The 18,169-nt window shown below is 39.8% G+C and overlaps 1 protein-coding gene across 8 annotated transcripts in view; it reads left to right on the top strand.

The window, feature by feature from the left end:
* Bbs9 (Bardet-Biedl syndrome 9) overlaps positions 1 to 18,169 on the top strand; it is a 406,692-nt gene that overhangs the window by 160,167 nt on the left and 228,356 nt on the right. For all 8 annotated transcript variants that reach the window (XM_029481549.1, XM_029481548.1, XM_021173327.2 and 5 more), the window contains 2 exons: positions 11,107 to 11,285; positions 18,013 to 18,089. In XM_029481549.1, the coding sequence (XP_029337409.1) occupies positions 11,107 to 11,285; positions 18,013 to 18,089 (256 nt within the window). The remainder of the gene's footprint in view (positions 1 to 11,106; positions 11,286 to 18,012; positions 18,090 to 18,169) is intronic.

Here is an 18,169-nt window from a genome sequence, read left to right on the forward strand (position 1 = left end):
GCTTTGGTCAGCAGAATTTTATTACAGCAAGAAGAAAGGAAATTAACTCAAGAAGTCTCAAAATGGTTTTAATTTGAAAGTTTCTGATGATGAAAAAGTATGACTAAAGATTCCCAGCACCAGGCATGGGTTCTCTATTGTTGAGTATGCATCCTGTTCAGTTAGACAGCTGTGGTTACCTTCAAGGTCTGCATACCACCACACACCCGTAGGGCATGCCATTCTGGTTGTTGTGGGTTATGGACATCGGCTGGGTAGGACTTTTGGTTATCTCCCTCCTGTGGAAGCTTGAGTGGTACCTTCTGGTCCTTAGGGAAGAGGTGTTTAGGTCAGTTCTAGCTCAAGGGTCTCTGGGCCATGCACCTGAAGTGAATAGTCTCTTCAGCAATAGGGACTTACCTTCTATGTCTGGGGCTAACCTCAATCAATAAGCAATATCCTATAATGGTTTTTTGGGAGTCTCTTGAACAACTTTTACCTACAACTCAAGAGAAGGCTTCTCCTACCTGGTGTGGGTGTTTTTTTAGATGGCCTTTGGCTCTTGGAGGCAGCAGGGTTAGCACAGATGGGAAATTCTCATTTAAACTTTACATCCGAACACTGACTTGAATGTATTATAGTTATTCCTAGGTAGATAGTTAATAGTAAGACTCCTTATGAATTCTCAGGCATCTTCACTATTATTTTACCCTCTTCCTGCTTCTGTATTTATCTCTTCCCTTCTGTTCTTGATGTCCCTGTCCAGATGAGAGGCTCACTTTCCCATTTCCATCAGATCACTCATACCCCTCTCTAATGACGCCCCCAACCCCCAACCAGGCTATAACAGTCTAGTCTTACTCTTTTGGTTCCTAGAGTAGCATCTTCAGTTACATAATATGTACTCCCATCTGAAGATTTGCAGCTAGGAGCCTTAGACATGCTAATACATACTTACTTTTGTTTTTCTAGGTCTGCGTTACCTCACTCAGTATGATCTTTCTATTTTCACCCATTTATCTGCAACCTTCATGGTTTTACTTTTTCTTACAGCCAAATAGCATTCCATAGTATAGATATTTCACGGTTTCACTGTCTGTGGTTGGAAGGGCGTTTGGATTGTTTACATTTCATGAGTATTATGAGTAGAGCAGCAGTAACCATGACTGGTCAAGTATCTGTAGAACTGGGCATATGTGAAGGATGGGGTTGTTGGTCTTACAGTAGACTGTCTGTCTGTCTGTCTGTCTCTCTCTCTCTCTCTTTCTCCTCTCTCTCTCCCTCCCTTCCTTCCTTTTTTCCTTCCTTCCTTCTTTGCTTTCTTTCTCCTCCTCCTTCTTGTTTTGTTTTGTTTTTTAAGAGATTTACCACACTTATCTCAAGATTGCTTAGACTGGTTTGTAGTACCATTAACAATGAATGATGGCTTCTCATTTCTACACAATCTCTCAACTTTTCTTTTAGGTTGCTTTCTTGATCTTTGCCATTTTGACTGGGGTAAGATGAAATCTCAAAGTTATTTTGATTTCCATTTTCCTAATTGCTAGGGATGATGAACATTGTAACCATTTTTTTTCCTTCTTTTGAGAACTCCCTGTCCATTTTTTGAATGTGTTTGTTTTTGTTTTTGTTTTTGAGTTCTTTATGTATTCTGAATGTTAGTCCTCTGATACATAGCTGGCAAAGATTTCTCTTTGGACTTCCTCTTTTTTCAGTTGTTTGCTTCTTTAGCTGTGCAAAAGGTTTAAGCTTTATGAAGTTACACTTGTCAATTTTTAGGTAAATGCAACCCTATCCACAAAACCCTTTCCTACCCTTGCATGCTGCAGGCACTGCCTGGGTCTTCCCAGTGTTCTGGATTTCGCATTTCAGGTTTTGATTTATTTGTGGTTAGTTATGTCCAAGGTGATATGCTCACCTGCTTGTAACAAACAACTCTGCTGACTGCACCTCTCTAGGGCGACAGTTACTAACTTGGGATATGTCTTCCTTTTCTTCCCTGCATTTTAGGATAGTGAGTAAGATCTGAGATGATTTTGTTGTTTCTGACTCTATATGTGAGCTGGCGTTCTCCTTAATGTTTTGGTATTTTTTCTTTGATTTGTAGTGTGGCATATATTGTAAATAGATTATTCTCTGGATCAAGACTATTTGGGGCTCTCAATGCCTGTTGTGTTTTGATGTCCATTTCTTTCAGTTTGTTATATTTTCTGCTTTAATTTTATTAAACAAGTTTTCTATGTCTTTAGACTTTATACTGCTCCCACCCCTGATTCTTAGGCTTAGTCTCTTGAATAAAAAAGAAAATCTCAGTGTTGCTGATCTTTGGCTGTGATTGTTAAATTAATCTTGGTTTTGTCCTCTCTCCTGGAATATAATCCTCCAGCTTGGTCCTCTCTGGACATTATGCTTTCTGTTATGTATTTTGATCAGTTCTTTCATTTTTATAATTTGCTTGGTTCTTTTCCCATATCTCAATTTCTTTCTGAGTTTTTTTGTCCATATTTTTGAATTTCTCATCTAAGTTAAAGGCCACTTTGCCCACTCTATTTTCATCTCTGTGTCCTGAGTTGATTTTCTTGCTGTGTTCATCTGCTAATTGAGTCTTTTATCTTGGTCACTGATTCTTTTAAAGTAGGACCCACTCACTTCTGCTGTCTTGGTGTTCGGTTTCTGTTATTGAGAAGCCACGAGCTTGTAGGCTGACCTGTTGGGTTGCTGGCTTATGTTCCTGGAGTCTCTTTGCTGTGTTTTGTGCATTTGGCGGCACTTGTATGTCCTTTGGTTTTATTTTTTTCCTCTTTTTGTTTCTTTTATTTTATCTGAGTCCTCCTGTGAGTTATCTGAAATAGAAATTATGCTTTTTGCTACTGTTTATGGGGAGGGTGACTTTTGATCTTCCTGTATTTATTTATTTATTTATTTATTTATTTATTTATTTATTTATTTGGTGTGTGTATGTGTGCATATGTGAACATATTTATGCATGCATATATAGGTCTGTGTACAGGCATAAATGTGTGTGTGTATTTAAGCCACTGGTGAACATTTGGTATTATTCCTCAGATGCCATATATACCATATGGTTTTTTCTATTTATTTTATTTATTTTATTTTATTTTATTTTATTTTATTTTATTTCTTGAGACAGAGTCTCTGTCTTACTGCTCACCAAGTATGCTTGGCTAGCTCACTCTTGACCTCCAGGGATCTCTCTGTTTCTGTCTCCCTACCCTGGGATTACAAGCGTGTACCCCTACCCCTTGAATTTTTTTTTTTTTTAATGTTTGTTCTGGAGATCAAACACATAACCTTATCCATGCAGTGCCCCTGACTCTCAGACTAGCTTTTGCATGTAATGTGGGATTTACTTTGTTCTATATAATATCTACTTGCTATAACACCAGTTTTAGAAAGGAAGTGTGGGTGGAATCATGCTTTATGGGACCTTGAATAGTCTGTGTGCTGCTAGAGCCACTAGAGCACTAGAGGCACTGGAACCATAGGAGGCCTGCAGGCTGATTTAAGCCCTCTGCCTTTCATGCTTGGAAAGCACGAGGAGACTGGATAGTAGCCGATCACGTAAGGAGGGCATGGTAGTGCTTGTCCCATGTGTGTAACGGTGTAATAGTGGACTTAGTGAGAACATAGACTTTGGACATACTTTGAAAATAGTGTTGACAGTGTTTGCTGGTGGAATATGCTCTGGTTTGTAATCAGAGGTTTGTGTGCATGTATCTGGACTTTGGGACAGGTCTCCTTGGAGGTTTTCAAGCTGTTTAAAATGCTAGCACTGAGTTGGTTCCTGGGGCTAGAGTGTCCTGGCTTCCCTCTGTCCTTTCCAATCTTTGTGAGAGTCTGCTTGTAAAGAGAATCTTTTTATAATTCAGGGTCTATTTTTTTTTTTTTTTTTGGTGCTGTTTGGCCCGTGAAGCCATGGTCAGCTATTTCATATAGGTCAGAACTGTCTATTGAACCACAGTAGCTATCAGAGGGGGGACAGTTGCCATTTAAAATAAATATATGGTTTCCCTTCCACCTAGGCCTTTTTTAAAAATAGGGCAAGAACCACATCTTATTTTTCTTGTATCTTCTGATGTATAGTGGATGTTTAATATGTGTGTTTCAAATGAATGATAATAGATCCAAAACTATCTGTAAAGCCAAGTCAGTCCTCTGGGTCAAGAATGCCACTCACAGGGGCTGGCTGTGCTCAAGAAGGCCCATAATGCATATGCTGCTTTCCTGACATAACAGAAAAATTAGTGTTTAAAGATTTCTTTGATATGCCTCGCTTTATAAAAATAAAACCCAGCTGTTGGCAGACTGATAGCTAAAATGCTTCTATTTTACATAAAATGGTATTGGAGAGGAGCCAGAACCAGTGTGTGTTCCTGTTGTTTTAACAATGAGTGCTCCTTTGTTTGTTGTATCAGTGCATGAAGGAAGCTGTCCATTCTCTCTCGGTCAGAATGGAGCCTCAGTCCTCCGGGGTTTGGCCTCTGTAGAGAGAGACCTTAGTCAGACCAAGAGAAGTGGAGAACGGCTGTGAAGGCCACTGATGCTTACTCTCCAGGTTGCTGATTCACATTTACGTCCTGACAATGGAAAAGAGGACTTTTTGCTTGAAAAGAAATAGAAATTTTCCTCAAAATTAGTTTTGTAACTCTAAAACACAGTAAGAATAGATCATAACCCAGATGAGCACATACTGTTGTCATCCTGTTAGCAGTTAAGCTTTGAAAAGTAATTGTGCTAGTACACATTATATATACCCAGCATGTTACGCTCAGTAAAATCTCTTCACTCCCTTTCTGTGGTGCTGCTTGCAGTGCTGAGGGTAGAGTTCAGGGACCCACAGATGCTGGGAACCAGCTCGCCATTTCTCTACACCCCAACTTGGAGACATAACTTAGTGGGTTTTCAACATCCATCAGACTTTCTGTGTTTGAAAATCCATTTCCCCTTTTCTGGGCCGCTTCTAAATCCTCTTAATAACGGTGGAAGCAGATTACTGTAAAGAACGTGGAGGCGTTTCTCAGCTATGGGTGCACACTGCTGAGATGCTCTCTGAAAGGCTTTTAAACAAAATTTAAAATGTCAACATTAGCGAAAAAGCCAAGTTCTTTTCTGGGTGATAGAGACGCTACCTTGTATAGCTTCTTTAGCAACAGGAGTTCTTAGTGAACACAAACTCATACAAGTTGCGGAGGTGACCAAATTTAGAGAATAGTCCAAAATAATACATTTCTTTGATTTTGAATTTTTACATGTAATTATGGACAGCATCATTAAAAAAACTTAAAAATTATTTATTCACTGTGAGTATGTGTGTATGCATATATGCGATGGCGTTTACTTGGAGGTCTGAGGTCAGCTTTCAGGAGTCCTGTCTCCCCTTCTACCTCCCGAAGGTGTAGATTCTCTGTTGATTCTTTGCTATGCTGTGTGTTCTAGGCTTTGCTGGCTCAGGGACCTTCCAGCCTGTTCTCCTTTGGTTCTCCCCATCTCCTCCCTCTCCATGGGATTGCAGATGCTCAGCACAGCATTAGGCTGTTGACTTGTTTCCAGGGTGGGAGTCAGATCTTCAGTCATGCACAGGGAGAACTGCTCCCCTCTGAGCCTCCCCTCACCCCAACGGCAGCAGCACCTGTATAACTCTGCTGTCTGTACTTGTTCTTGAACTTTTTCTGTTCAGATATGGGATATAATCGTACTGTTTTGTAGGAGTTCTTTTTTTCTTCCCTTCTATTTTTGAGACCGGGTCTCACTCTTTAGTTTGATCTTCCTCTGTAGACGATTTTGGCCTCACACTCAAGCAGTCTCCTGCCTCTGCATCCAGAGCATGGTGGTGTTGGGGTTGCAAACATGCCCCATCATAGCTGGCTGGTAAGCATGCAACAACTGTAAATTTTTCTGTGACTTCATTTAGAGATTCTTTGGTTTCTAGTCTACTGTTTCTCTCAGAACACGTTCTTCACATCTCAAAGGAAGATAAATATTTTTATAGTTTCATCTTTTTAAGTTTAATGTTTCAAATCCATCTGGAGTTTGGCTTTAGTGTGTTGCAGTGGTGGGGATTTTCTGTGCAGCAATGGGCTGGTTTTCAGACTCTTGAACAGAGTTCTTGTTTAGTTTCCTGTTCTATGGCTAACATAGCAGAGTAAATATATATCCTGGGGATATAGCGTCTCTGACCTTGACCTGTTCATAAAGTTCACTTATGGATCTTATGTTAATTGATTTGCATAAAATAACTCAATGTTAACTGTGCTTTAAGTTGGAAGCAACTGGATATACAGTGTTACATTTAACTTCTGACCCATTGAGCATGAAATTCATTCAGAGATCCAGCCCATATAGCCTATATAGACCATATTGTTCTATAAAATAGCCACAAAGAAGAAATATTTAAAACACATTGTTTAATAATATTTTTCTTTATAGTCAATTGGAATTAACTATATGTGTGAATATGAATATATTTTATTTTTCCATTGTATAAAAATGCCAAATGACTATATTACTAGTTTAGTAGTTTTATAGGCCTGGGTCAAAGTCTTTGTCTGTCATAGGTGCTGTATACAGAAATTCTATTAATGAACACTAGAGTTTTAAAGCTTGTCTTAGCATCTTTTTAAAATAATAATAAAATACAAGCAGTTTTATCTACAGCTTAAATTTCTCTTATTTAATCTAAATTTTATCCAAAGTTTCTGATGTGATTAAATAAAGATAAATCACTCAAGAAATTACTGGACTTTCTTGAAGGATCAAGATATCCTATCAATATTGAGGTTAGGTGTTTCTGTGAGACAAGGCTCTCTTCCATTTGGACACCAACCATAGGTAAAGAATGGATTTTGAGAAGCTAAAGAAATACACACATCCCTCATTATCTATCTCAGAACCTCAGTGCTTTTCAAAATAATTCTCCTATATCTAAACTGGCAACTGCTTGCTATGTAAACAATGGAACAACCTGATCTCTATTCCTATAAATCAACACATTTTGCAGAATTTCAGAGCATATTTAGTTGTTAGTTTTGGAATGTGAGAGCTATCAGGCTATCTGATTTAAAGAGGCACATATTTGAATAAGGAAGAATGCTTATACTGGATCATGCCAGCTCTCCTGCTTGATAGGTCGCTGGGAAGTTAAGTCTGAGCTGGGAAGGTCTGTCTGAATCCAGAGGAGAGTGATTCCAGTCTTGTCTCGAGAAGCCAGCAGAAGACAGGCCTTTTGAATCAGGAAGCTCTCGAGGACTCAGGTTCCTAGACCTTACGGGACTTGGGGTAAAGGAGAACTTAGAGCAACTTAGAGCAGGAGTCTGTTCCTCTAGAAATAGTTTTCTGAGACTGTAAGGACTTTGTCCACCACTAGGTGGCTTCACTTGCCGGCAATCACTAACAGGCACTGCCCCATAGGCAGCATGGATTGCTTTTAACATTTCAGTTTAGGAGACTAATTTCATTTTGGGGAGATTTCGTTTTGTGAGGTAGATGAAAGAACCAATACATGCAGTTGGATTTTTGAGGATCATCGCCTCTCACCGCCTTGGTTTAGAGATGGAGAATTTGGGAGGACCTCTCCCACTTGACCCAGCTCCATACAGCAGTCAGTGTAAGAACTCTCCTGGCTGCTCCTATGCTCACCTTGCCCTGCTGGCCCTTGTAGCCCTTGTTTCTATGAAGCCATGTCACAGGGTTTGAGGCGGTTACTATTGTATGAGTCCCAGAGAAGGTACAGCATGTACAGGAATGTTGTAGACTGTGTTGGTTGTTTTGCATTTTTTGAGACAGTCTTTCTATGTAGTCCAGGTTGGCGTGAAACTCAAAATTGTCTTGCCTGAACTTTTTGAGTGCTGGAACTATAGGTGTGCACTCTCACATCTAGCTGGAATGTTGTATTTATTATAAGTAATGAAGCAGTTGCTAGGGGTTACTTTATAGGAAGGACTGAGCACGGGTATCGTTCTCTCAACTGAGTTGAGCTTTATGTTAACAACATGACTGTTGGCAATGATGCAGAATTGGGAAACTTGAAAAGTATTTCTTCTGAGTTTAGAGCTCTGTTTCTTTCTCTTACCCCCTTTGATTAATAGCTCTCTCTAAGAGCTTTTACTTAAAAAGAGGGATAACCAACAGATACCTCTACAATGGAACCTCTACATACAAGGCTTAGGAATAATTGTAGAATAATTATGAGAATCCTTACTGTAAAAACCAGAGAGCCAGAATGTCTGCTGCTGTTATGTTATAGTCAGAACAGGGAAGTTGTACCATGAACTAGCAAAATATAGTTGCCAGACGAAAATGTACATGATGTCAATATCAGTTGATACACCTGTGTGGATGGGGGAAGTGCCCCAAGGCCACACCTCTCGATGAAGAGCTCCAGGGAGCTAATGGTTGCTGAGAGAGAGAGAGAGAGAGAGAGAGAGAGAGAGAGAGAGAGAGAGAGAGAGAGAGAGAGTGAGTCAGTCTCCTGGTAAGTTATCCACCCACAGGAGTCAGTCCTAAGCCATGCACAGATAAGTAACACTAAAAGGACTCAGCAGGGGTGTGTGTGTAAGACAGTAACAACTGAAGAGGTTGTGAATTTGAGAGGAAGTGTGTGTGTGTGTGGGGGGGTCATGATAAAAGTTGCGTCAGGACACGGAGGAGTAGAAATGATGTAAATATAGGAACCCTGCATGAAATTTCTAAAGAAAAAAAGCGCTGGCACATAGTGTCAAAAGCAGCATGGTGGACCGGGAGACGCTCAGTGAGCAGGAGCAGGGATTGTTCTCCCAGAGGACCTGGTTTGATTCCCAGCACCCATATGGTGGCTTGAACCCATCAAACTCCAGGTCCAGGGAAAGTCAGCTCCCTCTTCCGTGCCTAGAGTCACCAGGCATGTGCGTGGTCCACAGACAGCTATGCAAGCAAAACACTTAAGCACATAAAAACCTCCTCCTCTTCTTCCTCCTACTCCTTCTACTCTTCCAAATAGCTTGGTAGTGGCACAAAACAGATATGTAGATCAACAGAATATAATAGAGATCCTGATATAAACTCATACAGCTCTAATCACTTACATTTTGACAGAGATGCTAAAAGTAACCATTGGAGAAAAGAGTGCCTCTTCAAGCATGCTCTTGGGAAAATTGGCTATCCATGTGTAGAACGAAAATAGATCCTGATATCTTACCCTGTGTACTGCTCAACTCCTGGGGGACCGAAGATATTAATGGAAGACCAGAAACTCTCAAAATACTGGGGAAAGTACAACAAACACTTCAAGATAGAGGAATGGGGAAGGAATTTCTTGATAGGACTCTTTTCACTCAGGAATAAGGCCAACAGTTGGCGAGTGTGGTTTTATGAAATTAAGTGAAAGAAAGAAAGCAGTTGAGTAAAGAGATAACTTCCACAGTGGGTTGGAATCTTTACTAGCTACACGTCTGATGAAGGATAAACATCTAAGACATACAAAGAACTTAAACAAAGGTAAACTGTCATGTCAATAAAGAAGCTAATGAAATGGACACATGGTTCCCAAACGATGAAGTACAAATGTTCAATAAACATTTCAACCTCACGAGCTATCACAGACAGCAAATCAAAATTACTTGAGATTTTTTTCTTTCCTCAGTCATAATGTTTTCTTCTTATTTACTATTTCTAGATTTTATATAGATACACAAAATCAGACATGCATATATGACAGGAAAATGGTAATAAAATTATCTAGGGGGCACATGGGGACTAATAGGAGAGGGCCAGGGAGCAAATGGATGGTTGAGGGTATCAGGGAAAATATGCTCCATATATGGCACATGCATGTGTGGAAATTTAAAACAGCAGCAGCAGCAGCAGCAGCAGCAACAACAACAACAGCAGCAGCAGCAGCAACAACAGCAAAAGGCTTAGTATTTTGTTAGACCACTGTAGAAAATAGAATAAAAACTGAAAGAACTCATGTATTAACATCAAATGATTTATGGCTATGTTGATTTTTTTTCTGTGAATACCAAGGAACAAGAAAATATAGTATTTCCTTCAGCTGCTTTAATTTCTAAATATTGCATATTAATATCAGCCATAATGTGTATATCATGCAACATGTAGATAAGTTTTAGAGAGGAATGGCGCTAAAGTAGCCTAAAAGAAGGAAGAGTATAAACACTGCCTTTGTCCAGTCTGGGCTGCTATTACAGAATTCCAGAGACTGAGCAGGTTAGAAAGAGAGGAGAATTATTTGATTTATGCTTGTGGAGGCTCAGGCGTCCAGGACTGAGGGTATATACCCGACAAAGACGTTTTTGCTTAAGCATCCCAGAGTGACATTTCAGGGTGTGGGGGAAAAAAAAGGCAGGGTAGGAGGGAGGGAAGGAGTGGGTTTGAAACGGAGTCTCCTTTTCTCTAAGAACATTCATAGTGAAGAATCCTCATTAGTCTGTGAGGGTGAAGCACTGCTGTCCTAATGATTTCTCTAAGGACTTACATTGGGGGATTTCAAAGAAATTATGCGTCAGAATCGTGGTGAGAATCTGTGACTTTTTCTCTCTAGGAATGGGCAGAGGAAAAAGAACCAATCAGAGAGCTCCTTGGGGAGGAGTGCCTTATGGGAGCCTTGGAGGGTCATGTGTGAAAGAGTTAGTCCCAGGAATCCACAGGAGGAGGGGGATGAAGAGAGGAGAGAGCATATCTACCTTCAAGAATTCTTCTCAGTTTCCAAATTCCTCTGCTGTGACGGTCCTGACCTTGGGGTCACACCATGGCTTTCCTGGCCTTGGGGCCATGCTTCATTCCTGGTCTCCCAATAGAAACCTAGTTTCATGTTTTGCTCCATTGTTTTCAGTGGAATTCACATGCCCCATATGAATTTAAGATCTGAATATACTATGTAATTATATTCCTATGGTGGCCAGTATGATATATTTTAATGTTTATTCCCCTCCTATAATATGCCTTAACACTGTGTGTGCATGCATAAATATAGATGATGTTTGAAACATTATAATTGAGTCTTTGAAATAAACCCATTTTTATACTTATTTTTTAATTATGGTATGTTAAGTAAGAATGTCATTTGTAAGACTGGAAGTTTAACCACGCCTCCTATTCTCTTATATCTAACAGTGATTTGAAGGGAGTGATAGTGACTCTCAGTGATGACGGTCACCTGCAGTGCTCGTATCTGGGGACAGATCCTTCTCTGTTCCAGGCTCCAAAAGTTGAATCAAGAGAGCTCAACTATGATGAACTTGATGTGGAATTGAAAGAGCTTCAGAAAATCATCAAAGACGTAAAGTTGCAAGGTATCCCATTTGCAGTCTTTATTGGCTACATCTAATGCTAATTATAAAATTTGCCTTATGTCGTATATGGATATTGTTTTGTAAATATTAGGTAATTCACTCTCAGGCTTAGTTAAAGATGCTGAATAAACGTTGCTCTTGGTGTGCAGGGTTCTTGTGTTGACTTTGTATAGGTGGCTGTTGAAAGCCACTCTTATTGGAGATAATATTTTGGTTTCTGTGTTGCAGGGACAGCTCCATTTGGCCTTTAAATATTTTGCCCTCTCAGTGAAGCAGAAGGACTTCTTAGTGGTTTCAGGCTGTGAGAAGAGTGTTGAAGCTCGCAGTGGTCAATTTTTCACTTACAATATACTTGGCTTCACTTGCTGCTTTGAGAAGAAATCCAAGTAGTACATGAATTGCCACTTTGTTACTAAAAATGCAGTCATTTGCAGCTTAGATGATATAATTTATGCTTGGAGTTAATTAGCCATCCAAATGGAGTGTGGCCTGTGATACTCTGGCTTCTGATGACTCCGAGCCTGATGATATTTTCAGTTCCCGGTTTTGAGTAACTCAATGTTATTTTATGTTGGGACTCACAGGGGTGTAATTTCATTGTAAATTAACAGGAGAAACAAAACACCAATCCTGCAGCTCACGGTGAACATGTGAAAATCATTACTTTAAGTTCCCTTTTCAGGGTCAGGTAAAAGTATTTTCTTAATGAGAAAAAATATGGACCATTTTCACATAAAAGAACTGTTAAAACAAGAGGAATAATAAAAGAAATGGAGCATCAAAGGCCAGCCAACAGGACAGAGCCAACCCTAATCCTGATGCGTTGGCTGCACTAGGTTTATGTAGTTTTGATCTGTATTACCAGGACTTTATTCCTCTGGTTTTAAGGAACTGAGATGATATATTAAAATAGGAATATTAAAAGCAAAGATGTGATGCCTCAGCTTCACACGTTCTTATAGAATGTTCTTAAAATAAACCATTGAAATGGAGGTCTACAGCCTCTTGTCAGCACCTCCCCCTTGGATGGAAGGTGGCGAGAACTGTGCATCTCAGTTCAGGTTGCACAGTCAGGGTTAAGCTTTCTGTTTGATACCAGTTTGATATATATATGCATATATATGGAAGATTGTTTTATATGTGTGTGTTTGTATATATACGTATATATACATATACATGTATATTTGTGTGTATATATACATGTATATACATGTGTGTACATATGTATATATGTGTATGTACATATATACATACACACATATATACATATATACGTATATACATACACACACATATATACACACATATATGTGTGTGTATATATACAGATGCATATATATATGTGTATGTATGTATGTGTATATATATATATATATATATATATATATATATATATATAAAATGAAGTTTCTTAAGATCATTAGTTAATGTGGGTTTTACTCCAAAGTTTTTGTCTTGCAGTTTTTGCCCTTCTACAAGCAATAGCTAATGATAGTTTAACCAACATGAATTATATAAATGGCATAAAAAAATCCCATACAGCTAAACATTATCTCCTGGTAGCCCTAGTGATAACTTCAGTGAAAAGATTTTGATGTGTTGCTTGCTATTTCCTTGACCCTTTTGTATATCTTGAAAGAGCTTCATTTAAGAAATATATTTATTTTATTTTTTGAGAATCAATTTCACTTTTTCTTTTCACCTTCCAGCTCCTCTCATGTTCTCTCACTCTTCAAAGCCATGACCTCTTCTCCTTTAATTATTATTACTACACACACACACACATAGCCTGCTAAGTCCACTTAGTATTGCTTGTCCCTGGAGTGGACTAATTCTCTCTCAGCAGCCATTGACTGACTGATGCTCTTTAACTAGGGGTAGGCCCTGTGAGAGTCTCCTCTCCATGTTGGCCCGTTACCTGCTGGTGTCATTGTGAAGTTGTGTTTAGGGAACCATATTGTTGAGACTTTATGGATGCAGCTTCCCTTTGATGTGTGAAGACATCACGTGGCAGTAGACATATTGATCCTCTGGCTCTTGTAGTTGAAGCCTTCTCTTCCACAGTGTTCTCCAAGCCTTAGGCTAGGATTGTGTTGTAGACATGGCCGTTGGGGACGGGCTTCCTGCAGTAGTTGTTCTCTGCCTTTTTTTCCAGTCGTGGATTTCTGTGATGTCTTCTTTGATGAGTGAAAGCTACATTTATTTATGAGTTTGTGGATACAATTTGGGTGCAGTTAGTAACTATACTAGCTTAGCAAGGTGGCTGCAGTCAGCTCTCTTAGATTCCATGTTCTCACCAGCTATACTAGTTACCTCGCTTTACTCCACCAGGCCCAATTTGCCTCCTACTGAGCTGACCTCAAGCCAGTTATGTGGCTCTTAGATACTGGACATCTCGCCGTGCTGGTCATTGTCGTGGTTACAGCTTGGTAGGACCACTGATAGTGTGTTTCCTTGGCAGCTTGCATAGCACCTTAAGATACAACAAGAACTCCTTCTCAGGGCGGAGGCTTCTGGAGCAGTTCCAGCTCGATTCTTCCAAGTCTTGTGCCCTAAGTATGTGGTGTCTTCTGAAACAGTGTCTTACTTTCCAGTTCTGGGAGGTAGCCCAGAGCCACGGCAACAGCCCACCTCCCTGTTTAAGAGCCTCCTGGACTCGAGTGGCTAACAATGCAGAGAGAGATTTCCCATGCCTGCTATGGGTTTGTGTTAAATAGTCTGTGACTCTTGTGGCCAATATTATCACCACAGTTGTATGACTTCACTCACACTCTATATACATGTACACACACATTTATATTTATTCTACATTTATTTTCATGTTAACATAAAACAATAGCTTTTTCAAACATTCTTAGCATCTATCATTCATTCCTCCCCCTGCCTCCCGCATTGCCTACCTTCCTGACTTCCGAATTAACCATCCTTCCCGTTTTCCCCACTGCGCCTTGGCACCATCTGTATGCTTCTCCTCCTGCTCTCTGGACCTACCCACCCTCTGCCCCGATGCCCTTTTATTTGTCTGGTTTCTGTGGTTAGTGTAGATTATTTTCCTTAAGCTTGGGATGGATCTACAGACTTCGGTGAAAGTTGATTATTTACATCATCTCAGTTTGGTTAATGTTTGAACATCTCTGTACTTTTATACTATCATTGTTTGGTTTTATTCCTAAAAAATAAACAAAGGGAAACCTTTAAGAAGTACATGCTGCCACAGTACCCAGGGCACGCTGCCCCAGTTCCCAGTGCATGCTGCCACACTCTCTGTGAATTTATGTGTGTGTCACTGTTCCTTGGTGACAGCCCATCCTCTCTGACTTTTACAGTCTTTCAGCCTCCTCTCATTCATGGCCTCCTGAGCTCTGAGCAGGGGGCTTTGATGAAGACACCTTTAGCCTTAAAAGAAAAAGGGTTTTTTCTGGTGGGCTATTAAAAGCTTTTAAAAACTTTTTTCAAAGAAAGGGTTGTAGCAAAATCTACAGCCAATTTAAAGAAGATATTTTGTTAGACACATGCCATATATGCCTACTATAATAAAATTTTGAAGCTAATTTTATGCCTGTAAGTTATATGAGAAATGTCTGTTACAAGCATGAAATTATAGTAATAATTTCTTTGTATATGCGCAGCTTTTGAAATTAAGAGCGCTAGTACGAATCCTGCCAAGGGTTTTTGTTAGGAGTAGTCATTTTCCATGGGGACTTTGAAGAGACAGCATTTCCCTTGACTTAAGTGCTTGGTCTTCATACATTTGAAAGGTACTTGGGCTAGCTTAGTTGATGTTATCTCCAAGGGTTAGGAACAGCTTAACTTGGTTTGTTCATTCCAGTTGTGTGTGGGTAACAGAATGCCAGAATGTAGCAGCTTAAACAGAGGAGAGAGGTTTGTTTGTTTCTCCTGTGAAAGAAGCCTAGTCGCAGGCAGTTCAGGGTTGGATCCACAATTTCAGCCTTCAGGGGTTCCGAGACTTCCATTCCAGCGTCGTGTCTTGGTTCAGGAATGCTTCTGGAACTTGTGCCTCACATCTGCAGCTGAGTCAGCCCCTAGAGGAGCTTTCCTGGAAGCCACACCCTGAGCAGCGCCAGCCTTTATCTCAGCGGCCCTTCCAATCTGCAGAACAGGCCAGGAAGTTTAGTATGCTTTGCTGATGGCTGTTCTTCTGGACAAATTGAGCTACTTTAAGCGAAGAAGCAAAGAATGGTTGTCAAGTGGCCAGTGAGCAGCCTTGTGTATTCTTACCAGGTTCTGTAGTGGTGGGACTGCCTTAAGGTGGTGTAGGGCAGTCCTTCTGCTGTGAGACACCCGAGTCAATGGCGTTAACCCTGTGCCCCTGTGTCCTCAGTCATCTGTCCTCAGTGTGTGGAGTTCTCCTTTTCGGGATCCTGGGTAGCTGTAGATGCACCAGGCATCGGGTGCAGATGGGATTTCCAGAAAGAAGGCAGTTCTTCCAGATCTGCCTTTCAGGGAGAAAGGCTGTCCTAAAAGCACGCGCCTCTACTGCTCAGCCCCAGCCTCCTTGCCTGTCCATTGGTCCTGACACTAGGAGCTGTGCTCACGTCTACAGCAGCAGTTAGTGGAATAAAACCTCCATGCTTAAATTTGACCCTGGAGTCCAGAAAGGGACCTTTCTCTGTAATAAAGTTGAATACTTCAATAAAAATAAGCTTGGCCACAAAGATAAAGGAGAAAGGATGGATGCTGGTTAGGCAGTCAGCTATCTGATATGTATGTACTTGCGTGCACATAGATTTATTATTAAAAATGTTACTTAAGCACATATATGTATGACTATAAATGTTCATATTATAAATATGAATATATATCAAAATATAAATATATGACCATATATGTGTATAAAACCACATTTATTCATATGTATAAATATAATTTATATTTTAAAATTTGGAATAACTTGCTTTTTTATGATAATTCTTTATGTAACATGAAAATTTAAAATTATGGAAATAGTATGTGTTTGTTAGTCTACTGTCTTAGTTAGGGTTTTACTGCTGTGAACAGATACCATGACCAAGGCAACTCTTATAAAGGATGACATTTAATTGAGGCTATCTTACAGTTTCAAAACTTTAGTCCATTATTATCATGGCAGCATCCAGGCAGACTTGGTGCTGGATAAGGAGCCAAGAGTTCTCTATCTTGTTCTGAAAGCAAACAAGAGAAGACTAACTTCCAAGCAGCTTAAGGAGGGTCTCAAAGCCCACCCGCACAGTGACACACTTCTTCCAACAAGGCCACACCTACTCCAACAAGGCCTAATAGTGCCACTCCCTAGGTCAAGCATATTCAAACTACCTTCTGTCATAACAAAGACTTGCAGCGGAGTATTTATGAAGGAAAGGTTTCGTTAGTTAACAGTTGTGAGAGATTCAAGGGCATGAACCCAAGACTGGCGTATGTCTAGTAGCACTTTATAGAAATTGGTTCTGTAGAAGCAGAAGTTTGTATGAGGGCAAATGTGTATGGTAAACCAGGGACACAGAAAAGAAGGGGTTTCTCATAGCAACTCTCTAGTGAAAACTGGCAGGAGAGTGGGATTGCTTACGTCAGTTTCTTCTGAGAGCAGCTCCTCAGTGATTGAAGGACCTCCTACTAGACCTCACCTTTCAATGATACCACCTCTCCTTAGCATGATAGAGCCCAAGATTCGGCTTAAAAGATAGACCTTGGGGACTCAGTAAACCTAACTAAATCGTACGTATGTATGTATGTATGTATGTATGTGGTATATGCATGTGTCTGTGTGTATGTATGTGCATGTGGTATATATATGTTTATATGATATATGTATGTGTATATAATATATGTATGTGGTATATTTATTTTACATGGTATATGCATTTATGTGTGGTACACCTATGTGGTATATACATTTATATGTGGTATGTGTATGTGGTATATATATGTGGTAAAATAGTTCAGACAGTACTAAGAAGATAAACATGCAAAGCAAATCTCTTTGACCCTAGATCCTAGTTGTAGTCTTTGACTGCAAACCTTATTGAGTTTTGAGTATTTCTAAAACATATTCAGTACTATACACATGCTTTACACATATATGTTCATGCTAGGTATACTACATCTTTCTGTTTACAATATTGAAGTGTATCTGAGTCCTTTCATATCAGTGTATACAGATTTATGAAATTCTTACTGCTTTGAACCATTGAATAATGTGGATATTTCATATTTTGTTTAATCACCTATTTATAAAGATACATAGGACATGCCTGTTCATGATAAGTTCTTGGGTATGAAACTGTTAAGTCAGAAGATCTCTATATTTGCATGATGATAATCATAGCCAACTTACCTTCCAGTGGGTTGTACTAGTCTAGGCTTTCACTCTCAAGGAAACAACTACAATTACTAGTACTAGGTGCCCACTGGCTCAGTACCTAGGTAGTACTAGGTGCCCACTGGCTCAGTACCTAGGTAGTACTAGGTGCCCACTGNCCCACTGGCTCAGTACCTAGGTAGTACTAGGTGCCCACTGGCTCAGTACTTAGGTAGTACTAGGTGCCCACTGGCTCAGTACTTAGGTGGTACTGAAGGAAGACAGCTTTTTTTCAAAGTGTTATTGAGGAAAGAATTAGTGTGAAACTATTAATTTTATAATTCATTATATTTTCAACAATTTGGTTTTTGATATGTATGTAAACTGTATACAGCACATTTTACTTTATGATTATATGTTTTTTATTTCCAGGTGTTTGGCCCTTGACTGAACAGGAAGATGACTTGAAAGTTTCTGCTGCAGTGTCTTCTACCCTGGATTCTGTGTCTGTAGGTATATGTACTGTGTGTTGTGAATTCTGGATTCTGTGTCTGTAGGTATATGTACTGTGTGTTGTGAATTCTGGATT

This window comes from Mus caroli, chromosome 9 (genome assembly GCF_900094665.2).
Source record: "Mus caroli chromosome 9, CAROLI_EIJ_v1.1, whole genome shotgun sequence".
Lineage (NCBI taxonomy): Eukaryota > Metazoa > Chordata > Mammalia > Rodentia > Muridae > Mus > Mus caroli.